Source organism: Zootermopsis nevadensis, unplaced genomic scaffold, assembly GCF_977971745.1.
Source record: "Zootermopsis nevadensis isolate Lab colony 2312 unplaced genomic scaffold, Znev_1.0 Znev_ptg000008l, whole genome shotgun sequence".
Classification (NCBI taxonomy): domain Eukaryota; kingdom Metazoa; phylum Arthropoda; class Insecta; order Blattodea; family Termopsidae; genus Zootermopsis; species Zootermopsis nevadensis.
In genome coordinates, this window is record NW_028259140.1 from 16,920,208 (window position 1) to 16,933,243 (window position 13,036).

Below are 13,036 nucleotides of genomic sequence, written 5' to 3' on the forward strand. Positions count from 1 at the left end.
ATGAGATGGTCTAGCGGTTAGAACGCTGGTCTTGTAATCCTGGGGTCTCGGGTTCGATTCCCGGCGGTGCCCGAATTTATAACTTGTGTTGGGCAAGGCCGTGGTCTAGGCAACACGGAGTTTTCCTCCGTGGCATCCCAACAATTACTCCATTCACACACAGAAGAAGGCAATGGCAAACCACTTCTGGATCATCTGCCAAGAACGTATATGAACAGGTCCCAGTCCGAGAGAAGGATGGAAGGATCCTGTTCATATGGACCTGTCGTCAGACAGAACACTAAATAAATAAAAAATAGTCCGAGGAAATAAAAAGGTGGTCAGGAGAATATGAGCATAAGAGGCTAATTAGCCTAATTAACAACGGAATGAATAAAAATTAACAAGAATGAGCTTCACTGTTTGTGGCCCTTTGTATTGTAGGAGTGATTACCCATCTCCGCGTGATTGGTTATCTTTATAAAGACATGTTTAATTAGCAGAGAACATTCGCGCCTGAGAGACAGGACGTAATGGGATGACGAGAAAACCATGCAATGAGCAGCTTTATAACTTCCACTTTTACTATTAGGGTGATTCAATCAAGGCGGATGAGATGGGCTACAAACGTAGCACGCACGGCGAAATTGACATGAAAAAGTCCGCAAAATTTTATCGGGAATCCTGAAAGCTAAAACCTACTCGTATAACAAATTATGCTAATAAAACAAATGTTAGATAAATTAGGTGGGATGGTATGGGCTGCACTGATTAGGTTCAAAATCGTGAGACTTACGAACACCTTAATAAGTCCCCCGCTCCCGTAAGTGGCTGAGAATTTGTTGAGCAGCTTAACGACTCCTAGCTTCTGAAAAACGATGCTAATCACTGGCCATCATTGCGGATTTAATTTTCGTGATGTGCACATTAAAATTTTAAAACACTTAACCCTTGGAGTATTCATAGGTTATGACTTCGATTCCTAGTAGCTACGCTCTTTGTATATCCACACGAACGTTCAAACGTCTGGTTTCGGCGTAATCTCACAAGCTCCAATGGCCATGTTGGTTAGAAATTATGAGGCTCCGTTGCTTCGAATCGAAGTTCGAACAAATATTTTTCGAAATAAACCGAAGGACAATCCTTCAAACGTGATTCCCTTACAGGACAGCAAGTGGGGTCACAGAATGCGATGAAAGTGACTCCACAAGGGTTCGATCGTTGGATCCTTTAAGTCAGCTTTAACCTGACTCTTAACTCCATTCACTTGCTTTTATATTTCGAAAATATGGACGCCTTACAAAGCGTTTGACTTAAAGACGAACTTCGGCTATCGAAAAGTAGCAGTTTTTCAGTCCCACGGGCGACCGACTAAAAACTTCGCGGAACAAATCCCGTCCTGATAAAGTACGATGCAGCCTGTTACTTTGTTAGCTGGTCCATAAATTCCTGACGTTCTTTAAAGTCGAATGTTTTACAAGAACCTGCAACAGAGTCATTACTCGGCCAGACACACCCACGCCTGTCTCTTGGATCAAGGGACGAAATTATTTTCTCATCTACATCCCAAATGGCCTCTTATTTTCGAATTTTGAGACTTCAATGCTAAATGCGTTCGCTAGTTTCAAATAGCCTTCGCTGAAGTGTTCATGGAATGTCTCAGTTTGGGAAAAAAATTATCTTAAAATAGGCCACGACATTTCCCTCTGTCACAATTCTCAGCTCACCGATCAAATCATCTGTTACGTGACACGCACAGACAGGCCTTATTCCTGAGTTCATTACCACGCGAACTCCGGTTATACACTACAGATAGGCCCAGATACATTTGATGACTTGACAAGAGATTAAGGACATTTCCTGAGAACGTCACATTCAAATGTTTTCATTCTTATATTTCATTACAAAGCAGGGACGTACAAAGTGTTGTGAGGCCAATACAGGCAGAAGAAATCTCATGATTCAACATCACGGCAACTATAAAAACAACCGAATTAACACTTTAGAATGATGGTAATGATGATTATGATGACAATAATAATAATTCGTGCCTGAACCTACCAACATTATGGACTTTATGAGATGATAATGTTGCGTCATATTGTGATGAATTATAATTGTTTAATTTTAACCGTCTAATCACAATAAAATATTTTATTAAATATTAAAATATTAAAATATTATTACTACAATTAACATTTAATATTTAAAATATTTAAAATATATTAAAATGATGTTCTTTCTATCTAAATGTTCGATTTACAATTAGAGCATCATCTTTTTCACGACATGTTTCGGTTTTCAATGAACCATCTTCAGGTGTATAATCGATATAAACTCAAATGTAATCCTTCGTCAGATGTCCATTAAATATCGGAAAGTTATCCTCTTCTAGATCAATTGTACTTTGTTATCACATTCAATGTTGTTTCGTAAATGTATGTCGCGTGTAGCGTGATCTTGCGTGGGTGAAATGTTTGTAGTGGTTTTTTTATAATTTAATATGAAGAGTGGAGGAGGTCCGTCAATTATACACCTGAAGATGGTTCATTGAAAACCGAAACATGTCGTAAAAAAGATGATGCTCTAATTGTAAATCGAACATTTCGATAGAAAGAGCATCATTTTAATATATTTTAAATATTAAATGTTAATTGTAATAATAATATTTTAATATTTTTTATATTTAATAAAATATTTTATTGTGATTAGACGGTTAAAATTAAACAATTATGGACTTTGTCTTACTATTCTGACTGGAAGGATGCGGTCATGATGTATATACTTTTAGGTGCTAATTCACAATTTTTCTGAAGGGACTTTGGGAAACCACGATGAACATCAGTCAGTGCCGAGATCGTAACTCGGGACCTCCGGAACACGAAGACGCTGCTTCAGTGTGACATCGCGGAAGGAAGACGCAATACGGGATGATAATAAATTATTGCCTCTTGGTTAACTTAATGACGCTGTTCCAACTACAAGAGATTGTAAACTGAGAAATGAACCTCCACGCTCCATAAAATGCAGGAATTTTTAGACTATTGGCTCGTAAAGAGGGAATTTTTCAGTGGATTCGGTTAGTTGGGCACCAAATCACGTAAAGCGATTTCTATTTAAACCGACGTGGGTTCACTGTAACTCCTCCGCACAAGAGACGCAGAAACTCGTGTCGAACCTCACGCAATGTCTCAAAAGCAACTGAAATTTGGCGTGAAAATGTACAAATCATGGCTGCCTGAAACCTGCATTTGTGACATTTCGTGAATATGTATAAGGTATCACCACCTTGTCGAAGGCAATCTGCCGGGTGAGGAGGCTTGCGTGCTCAAATGACCCTTAGGGCTATGCCGGCCTGAGCTTCGGCTCATGGTAGGGTCACCCAAGCCGGACAGGTCTAAGGAGATGCGCTAGACTAAGAGTGATACCCTGGTCCTCCAGGTTGGGGGTTGGGTGTAGGGCTAACAACCTTTCACCTTTAAAAAAAATATGTGTTACGAAAAAATCAACCAAGCCTCGGATCAGGACGGACTCTTTGGCACGACCACGGCAATTGAAAAAGGACATGAGATTTGGTACCTGGAACATTAGGAGCCTCTATAGGGCTGGGGCACTGAAATCAGTGTGTAGGGAATTAGGTAATTATAAGTTAGACTTAGTGGCAGTGCAGGAAGTGCGATGGGAGGGGGAGGGCACGATCCCAGTGGACAATTTTACATTTTTCTATGGAAAGGGGAATGACAATCATCAGCTAGGGACGGGTTTTTTTGTTCATAGCAGAATTAGGGCAGCAGTTAAGAGAGTAGAATTTGTTAGTGACAGGTTGTCTTACGTAATTTTGGAAGGACGTTGGTGCGACATCATTGTCCTTAATGTTCATGCCCCAACTGAAGACAAAAGCGATGATATCAAGGATAGCTTTTATGAAGAATTGGAATCAGTATTTGATACATTTGGCAAGTATCACATGAAAATTCTGCTAGGAGATTTCAATGCAAAAATTGGGAGGGAGGATGTCTTCAAACCCACAATAGGCAGCGAGAGTCTCCATGCACTTAGTAATGATAATGGCGTCAGAGCAGTGACCTTCGCTACGTCAAAAGATTTAATTGTAAAAAGTACAAAATTTCCACACCGTGATGTTCATAAATACACTTGGACTTCCCCAGATGGCAGAACACACAATCAAATAGATCATGTTTTAGTAGATAAGAGAAGGCAGACAAATGTAATTGATGTGAGATCATTCAGAGGAGCAGATTGCGACACTGATCATTATCTGGTGGTAGCAAAAGTGAGGGAGCGGCTTTCAGTAAGTAGACGAACTAAACAAAATTTTGACACAGAAAGATTTGATTTGAAAAAATTAAGTGAGGGAGAGGCAAAGGAACAATATCAAGTTGAAATTTCGAATAGGTTTCAAATTTTAGAGGCAAATGAGGATAATGAAAGTGTGGACATCAACAGGGAGTGGGAAAATGTCAGAAACTGCATCAAAATTTCAGCAAAAGAGAAACTAGGATACTACAGGAGAAAGCAAAATAAACCGTGGTTTGATGAAGAATGTTCAAAATTAATAGATCGAAGGAAGCAAACAAAATTTCAATGGTTGCAGAACCCAAACAAAACAAATGCGGATAATCTATGTAACGTGAGACGTGAGGCTAGTAGAACCTTTAGGACTAAGAAAAGGGAATACCTGAAGGGCAAAATTGCTGAACTTGAGACAAATAATAAGGAAAAAAACATCAGAGACCTGTACAGAGGCATTAATAACTTTAAGAAAGGATATCAACCCCAGACCAATTTGGTAAAGGATGATAGTGGCAATTTGCTTGCAGATCCAATAAAAATTGTGAATAGGTGGAAAAATTTCTTTAGCGAGCTCTTAAATGTTCATAATACTGGTGATATTAGACAGATTAAAATGCATACAGCTGAACTGTTGGTGCCAGAACCTAGCTTAGATGAAGTGGAACTAGCCATTGGGAAGTTGAAAAGTTATAAATCTCCAGGAATTGATCAGATTCCGGCCGAATTAATTAAAGCAGGTGGCAAAGGGTTGCATATGAGGATCCATAAGCTTATTCAGTTAATTTGGGATAAGGAAGAGATGCCACATCAATGGAAGGAATCCATAATTATTCCTATTTATAAGAAGGGGGACAAGACTGAGTGTGGTAATTACCGAGGAATATCGCTGCTATCAACCTCATACAAAATTCTATCCAACATTCTTTTGGCAAGATTAACCCCATATGCGAATGAAACTATTGGGGATCATCAGTGTGGGTTCAGACGAAACAGATCAACGATTGATCAGATCTTTTGCATTCGTCAGATACTAGAGAAAAAATGGGAGTTCGGTGGGACTGTACATCAGTTATTTATAGATTTCAAAAAAGCCTATGACTCTGTGAAGAGAGAAGTGCTATATAATATTCTTATTGAATTTGGTATACCAAAGAAGCTAGTGGGTCTAATAAAAATGTGCTTAAATGAAACCTGCAGCAAAATTCGAGTAGGTAAATATGTATCTGAGACATTCCTCATCAAGAACGGTCTAAAACAAGGAGATGCTTTGTCTCCCTTGCTCTTTAACTTTGCGCTAGAATACGCCATCAGGAAGGTCCAAGGTAGGCAGGAGGGTTTGCAATTGAACGGGACACATCAGCTATTGGCATATGCTGATGATGTTAATTTATTGGGGGACGATATAAATACAATAAAGAGGAACGCAGAAGTTTTACTAGAGGCTGGTAGACAAGTGGGGCTGGAAGTAAATTCAGAAAAAACTAAGTACATGTTAGTATCTCGTCATCAGAAGACAGGCGGGCAAAATTATCTTAGGGTAGCTAATAAATCCTTTGAAAGGGTTACAAAGTTCAAATATTTGGGAACAACAATAACAAATCAAAATGATACTTGTGAGGAAGTTAGGAGGAGACTAAATTCCGGAAATGCTTGCTACTTCTCAGTCCAAAATATTTTGTCTTCCCGTCTGATTTCTAAGAACCTGAAAATTAAAGTATACAAAACAATAATCTTGCCTGTTGTTTTGTATGGGTGCGAAACATGGTCTCTCACTCAGAGGGAGGAACACAGATTGCAGGTGTTTGAGAATCGGGTGTTGAGGAGGATATTTGGGCCTAAGAGGGAAGACGATGGGGCGTGGAGAAAACTGCACAATGACGAGCTTAAAAATCTGTACTGCTCCCCCAGTATTGTGAGGGTGATTAAGTCGAGAAGAGTGAGATGGGCGGGACATGTAGCGCGCATGGATGGGACAAGAGGTGTGCACCGGGTACTGGTTGGGAAACCTGAAGGGAAGAGACCGCTGGGGAGACCTAGACGTAGATGGGAGGATAATCTCAGGCGGGATCTATGGGAGATAGGAGTTGAAGGAAACTGGATTTTGTTGGCCCAGGACAGGGTCCGGTGGAGGGCTTTGGTTAATTCGGTGATGAACCTTCGGGTTCGGTAAGCCATCTAGTTAGTTTAGTTAGTTATGTATATTTAACGAAGCATGAGGCAATCGGACGTAATATGTCTTCTGCTTCTGAATTACATAAAACATAAGATGGTAAAGTTGCGTCATATTGTGATATAATAAATATATATTATTTAAATCTTGTCCGTCTAATCACAATAAATTCTTATTAAATATTAAAATATTACAATAATTAACATTTTAAAATATTTAAAATATTAAATGATGTTCTTTATCGAAATATTCGATTTACATTAGACCATCATTTTTCATGTTTCACGACATGTTTCAGTTCCTAAAAGAACCATCCTCAGGTGTATATAATTATATAAAGCTTCAAAACGATAAATAATTTCAAATACAATTTTCATACATTATTCCAGCGTAAATCGAATATTTCGATAAAGAACATCATTTAATATTTTAAATTTTAATTATTGTAATATTTTAATATTTAATAAGAATGTATTGTGATTAGACGGACAAGATTTAATATATACATAAAACATACTAAATTAGTATTCAGACTGATCCGGGTTTTATCCGAACAGACCTTATTGGTCTATCTACATAATACGTAAGTGCCAGATGGTGATCATTGATCCGTTGCCTACTACGTACATGGACGTCATCAACACATCACGGATATTATAATCTTGATACGAGATATTGCACATTGTACTACATAATCATATTATCCTTTGGTTAGGCAAAAATGAATAAGAATTTTATGTTTTCGTTACACATCTTTGCTTACTTTTAATCTACGAAGCAACTCAGTGACTTAAAAGTCACGACCTACTATTCATAACCCAACAAAACATATTTACGTGTTAAAGCTTCACAGCCTTCACAATTAAGCAAAGAAAACGTGGTTTTTATTTATACAAGCTCTTTCCTTACACTTTGCAAGAAAAATGTGTGTGTACGTACTCTTTTAAAATTTCCCGTCAAGAATAACGGGGCATTTTTCAGTCATGTAATAAAGAACAGTAATGCAAGTGAATCTATCAGTGCGATGTTCAACCAGTCACCTGAAGACAGAAGCAGAGAAAGGTTTCGAAACGTCATAGTAATTAAGAAAATTAAACATACCCCAGAAAATTGGCAATTTCCGATATAATGCTGGTAAAATCACTCAACCTTTGTCACGTACCTTTAAAGAACAGTGCAGTGTAATGTGTGCTACGCTAATTACTTATGCCAGATACTGATTTCTATCTGCAATAAATTAACTTCAAGACCAATGATGAATGCGAACTTACAAGAGACTATCTCGGAAGTCTGCATTCCCAAGCGGAGATGTCTGCCCAATTCTTGCCTTCTTAAAAAACGCCAATTAATGAAACATCTGAAATGAACGTTTTAATTGATCTCAAATTCAGGTGCGGATTCCAAGGCAGAGTAGAAGCATGATTTATTTTCAAAATACCACATACGAGGTGCGATCGGAAAGTTTCAAGACTGTGTCAATAGAGGGCGAACCGGATGTAGTACGAGCTTCTGCCGCTAGGGGGTGCGGCCTACATTCATAGTGAATCAGTGTGCAAGCCGGCATCATCGAATTAGCATTTGTTTCTTAGTTACGGGCGTTTTGGTAGTGCATTACACCGACCCTCCTGCGATTTCGGAATGGCGTGTGCATCAAATTTTGCCAAAGACTCGCCAAAACGGCTACGGAAACCTATGAAATGCTAAAGCAAGCATTTGGGGAGTCCGCAATGGGTCGTGCACAAACTTTTGTGTGGCATTCACGTTTTAAAAATGGCCGAACCTCTGTCGATGATGACGAGCGTTCTGGACGACCATCTTCGAGCACAACGCCCGAAAATGTTACGAAGATCGACGTCGTACCATCAACGACTTGTGTGACATTGTTGGGATAGGCTATGGGACCTGTCAGCTGATTCTAAAGGAAGAACTCCACATGCGACGCATCCTGTCTGACGACCAGAAGCAGAATCGACTTCTCGTTTGTCAGGAGCTCAAAGATCTTGCAAGAACCGACCCCAACTTCCTTTCTAAGCTCCGTGTGACTTCTTGCTCTTCCCAAAGATGAAAATTCAGCTAAAGGGAAGGAGATTTGAGACGATAGAAGAGATTCAGGCAGAATCGCAGATGGTGCTTGACAGGCTGACAAAGAAAGATTTCCAGGGATGCTTCCAGGCTTGGCAGCGGCGCTGGGATCGTTGTGTTCACTCCCAGGGGAACTACTTCGAGGGTGATGGATGAATTTAATACCTGAGATAAGTGTACGGGTTTTTAATAGGCGCAGTCTGGAAACTTTCAGATCGCACCTCGTAAATTGGCAATTCGTGGTTCAGTGTCCGGTTTAAAAATCAGCCAACAACGTAAATAAACTGTTAATTATAAGTGACAAATCGTAGAATAAATGTCTCCTCGCCAACAAAAACAATTAAGTAAGTTCCTTCAGCTGTTGAGCGAGTGGCTTGTGCTGAATTACTCTTCTGAAGGAAAATCATTCCCACAAAAGCCTATGGAGTAGAACACACGGTCTCAAGAGGACACTGCATGACTGATCCGAGGTTCATAAGCGAAAAGAAATCATTCAAATAACTGTCTCTATCTGGATATTCCAACATCAATCAACGTCAACCGATGTGCATCGCGGCCACGCAGATCCCGTAACCGCTCGAAAACAATTCTCGTCAATCACGTGACTCCGAAAGACGCGATCACCCCAGCTGAGACGACGATGTTGCGATAGCAGCGCACGGCTGTCCAACAGAAGCCTGTTTCTGAGGCCACAATGACTCCTGCCCCTATAAAGTGTCGCATTATGAAGGAAATTATGCCTGCTTATTTGTCCGTCCATCCGTCTGAATTTTTTTGTGTGCTAAAAGTTATCTCGTGGATTTCTATAGCATTTGGTATTGATGGTGCATTGCAGGCGAAGTACCAATTCTGGTTTAGCATAAAAAGATTCTATTAAAATGTCATTAAACTTTAAGGCAAAGACTGGAAACCTTTGGTTTCAGAGTTTGCCTAGCAATTATATAGAGGACAGTGCGTGTTAAAGTACTTCACTCTCCCTGAAAGAGACTTACACTGCAATTCCTTGTGGAATTTCACTCCTGACATCGCCTCGTGCTTCTACGAGTTACAACCGAAGTAGCGTGCGCTCTACAGTCGAGACAAACCGCTGTCAGGAACCTGGGATATCGAAATGTACAAATCTCCACAGAATCATCGATCCATTTGCAGCCACTGGGTTGTGATACATCGACCTCGCGAAGCCGTTTTAACGTCACACCTCCTCCACGCGAAATAAATTGTGTTCGACGTACAACACGACATTCAGCAGAAAACTGTAATGAGACAAGAAAAGAAATGCGACTCTTTTCTGTTCAGAAGACGAGCGAGCCTGACTCTTTGTGCGTTGACAGCAAAGCGGGAGTGTTAATTGAAGGGAGAGTCTTGTATTACAAGAGACAGAGAGGCAGCCCGCAGGTAGGATGATCATTAAGCGGTTAGCGTAGTCACAGCCGAGGACTCCGGCCTCAGTGGCGCCACTCGTAGCAGGTTGTTCGGTTCTACTAGCATCAGGTGGGTGCACGAAGGGGATATCTGCGGGTTTTAAACGTGATAATAATGTGCAACATAAGAATGAAGGAAACACAATGTAAAACAATTCGGAAACGATTCTGTACTTCATACAGCAATACGTGAATTTACTACTAACTAACTAACTAGATGGCTTACTGAACCCGAAGGTTCATCACCGAATTAACCAAAGCCCTCCACCCTGTCCTGGGCCAACAAAATCCAGTCTCCTTCAACTCCTGTCTCCCATAGATCCCGCCTGAGATTATCCTCCCATCTACGTCTAGGTCTCCCTAGAGGTCTCTTCCCCTCAGGCTTCCCAAATAGTGGACCCAACCAACTAGATGGCTTACCGAACCCAAAGGTTCATCACCGAATTAACCAAAGCCCTCCACCGGTCCCTGTCCTCAAAATCCAATCGCCTTCAACTCCTATCTCCTATAGATCCCGCCTGACATTATCCTCCCATCTACGTCTAGGTCTCCCCAGAGGTCTTTTCCCCTCAGGCTTCCCAAATAGTGGACCCAACCAACCAGATGGCTTACGGAACCCGAAGGTTCATCACCGAATTAACCAAAGCTCTCCACCGGACCCTGTCCTGGGCCAACAAAATCCAGTCTCCTTCAACTCCTATCTCCCATAGATCCCGCCTGAGATTATCCTCCCATCTACGTCTAGGTCTTCCCAGAGGTCTCTTCCCCTCAGGCTTCCCAACCAATACCCGGTGCACACCTCTTGTCCCATCCATCGACTTAATCACCCGGACAATACTGGGGGAGGAGTACAGATTTTTAAGCTCGTCATTATGCAGTTTTCTCCACGCCCCATCGTCTTCTCTCCTAGGCCCAAATATCCTCCTCAATACCCAATTCTGAAACACCTGCAATCTGTGTTCCTCCCTCTGAGTGAGAGACCACGTTTCGCACCCACACAAAATAACAGGCAAGATTACTGTTTTGCATACTTTAATTTTCAGGTTCTTAGAAATCAGACGGGAAGACAAAATATTTTGAACTGAGAAGTAGCAAGCATTTCCAGAATTTAATCTCCTCCTAACTTCCTCATGAGTGTGAATTTACTACACATGGCTTTATAAATACTAAGTCATATAATTATTCATGAAATTAAAACCTTCAAAGTTCTTAATTTACAGCCCTTGGAATTCCTTCTGTGAATTTAGTAAAATTTAATTTCAGAAAGAACCAAGTCCGATGTAATTGGGTTTGCTCCCAGGTAATATTCGACCCAAAGTGAACTGGGAACCTCCTTCAGTTGTTATTTTATCCCAAATTAAATCAGTAATAACCCGTTGTTGGTCGATCCAAAAGCTTTTCTCTGATATTACAATAAATATGGTTTAGTATCCGAAGAAGTACATTGATTGGTTTGTTTGTTAACATTTGAGCAGGTTGGCCTGATGTAATTACCGGAAATTCGTCTGCAACGGATGTGACTTTTCTATTTTTACACAAACTGCCTTGACCTATTTATGGATTCCAAAGGTAGAAACGATTACATTGGTCAGGCTCTACGCGCATCGTAAACATTCGGGCATGAAAACTAAAGAAATCGTTCGACCCGACGTCTGTTGACTCATCCTGCTGTTAAACTTATGCAGAATCATGGGCACTCCCACGGCCTCGTCTCTGGTAATTCAGAAGAACAAAGGCGATTGACATGTCAATGCCTCGGTGTCCAACAAGTAACACTAAGTTCTTGTCCTTGTTCCAGCTCACCGACAAATGCGCACGGTGACCAACTATTTCTTGGTCAACCTGAGCATATCGGACCTCATGATGTCACTGCTCAACTGCATCTTCAACTTCATCTTCATGCTGAACTCTGATTGGCCGTTTGGAGCCGCGTACTGTACTGTGAACAACTTCGTGGCCAATGTGACGGTCGCTGCCAGCGTGTTCACGCTCGTCGCCATTTCAATAGACAGGTAAGTCGGACGAACTACGCAGTAGACCCTAAAATTCCAAATATTAAAGAGAAGATACAATCCAACTTCGAGTAAAAGCATTTGACATTTCCATTCCGATTTTAAGTCATTTGCCTTCCTACTGACTTATTTCAGATACAAATTAAGTCTATCTGTGCATTTGCTGAGCTCCATAGTCACAAGTTCCGACAGAGAAGTGTTTAATGACATCGGGTCGTGGTGGGAGTTCCCTCGCCGACAGAAATCGAAAGATTTTGCTCCCCCAATGGAAGGTTTCGACTTTTCTGTTGAGCTCTGTCCATCAGGCAGATAAAAAAGGCATCACGACCTCGATGTAATGAGTTACGGATTGACAGATGGAATGTTAGTTTATAAAACGCCCTTTAACTAAGTCGAGGGCACATGGTGATCGTCGGTAAGTCTGATTTATCAAGGCAGGAAAGCGTACGAATGGAATTTACCACAGCCTACTGCGTTTATACTGAAATTTACCTTCCGTCTTTCTTTTTGAATACACCAATCCATTACAGTCAGTAGGTTACTCAACAAGGAAGTCATTCAGAACTCAACAGAACGTCCTGACTGCTCCATTCTTTGGTTATTTAAAGAATCCGTTTCAGATACAGAGGTTGCGTTGTCTAAACGTATATGAGCGCATGATTCTGAACGAATGACAGGACAGGAGTCGAAGTCGGTACCCTTCTCCGGGAGCTGTAGCTGCGCGGGACGAATCGGTAATGTGTCGACGAAAACTAATCGTGTGGTAACTGTTATCGTCTGGGGTCTCAACGCCGGACATAATCATTGTCGCCTGAAAGTCTCAAGTGTCTGACTCAGTAACGTTTTTGTGTGAAAAGTTCCTCGACGCCGCGTGGCTTACATTCCATTTCGCGCAAGTTTGGATTCGCTTTTTGAAAAACGCGTTTATGTCTCGCTTGGAAGCTCCATATACTCGAGCCGGGAACAGACGTTTTTCAAATCTTGTTTCAAAATTAAAAATCTCATTCTGCAAAACATCGGCTGGAGGTAGGCATTTCTAAGCTGCACGGACAAATTGT

General features: G+C 40.9%; 1 protein-coding gene and 1 long non-coding RNA gene across 3 annotated transcripts in view; one reads left to right on the top strand and one right to left on the bottom strand.

Moving 5' to 3' along the window:
* LOC110834989 (uncharacterized) overlaps positions 1-13,036 on the bottom strand; it is a 340,098-nt gene that overhangs the window by 202,714 nt on the left and 124,348 nt on the right. The gene's annotated exons all lie outside the window — the stretch shown is intronic.
* Positions 1-13,036, top strand: part of TkR86C (Tachykinin-like receptor at 86C) — a 246,165-nt gene that overhangs the window by 126,980 nt on the left and 106,149 nt on the right. Inside the window, exon 2 of the mRNA XM_022074768.2 lies at positions 11,765-11,978. Coding sequence (XP_021930460.1) covers positions 11,765-11,978 — 214 coding nt within the window. The remainder of the gene's footprint in view (positions 1-11,764; positions 11,979-13,036) is intronic.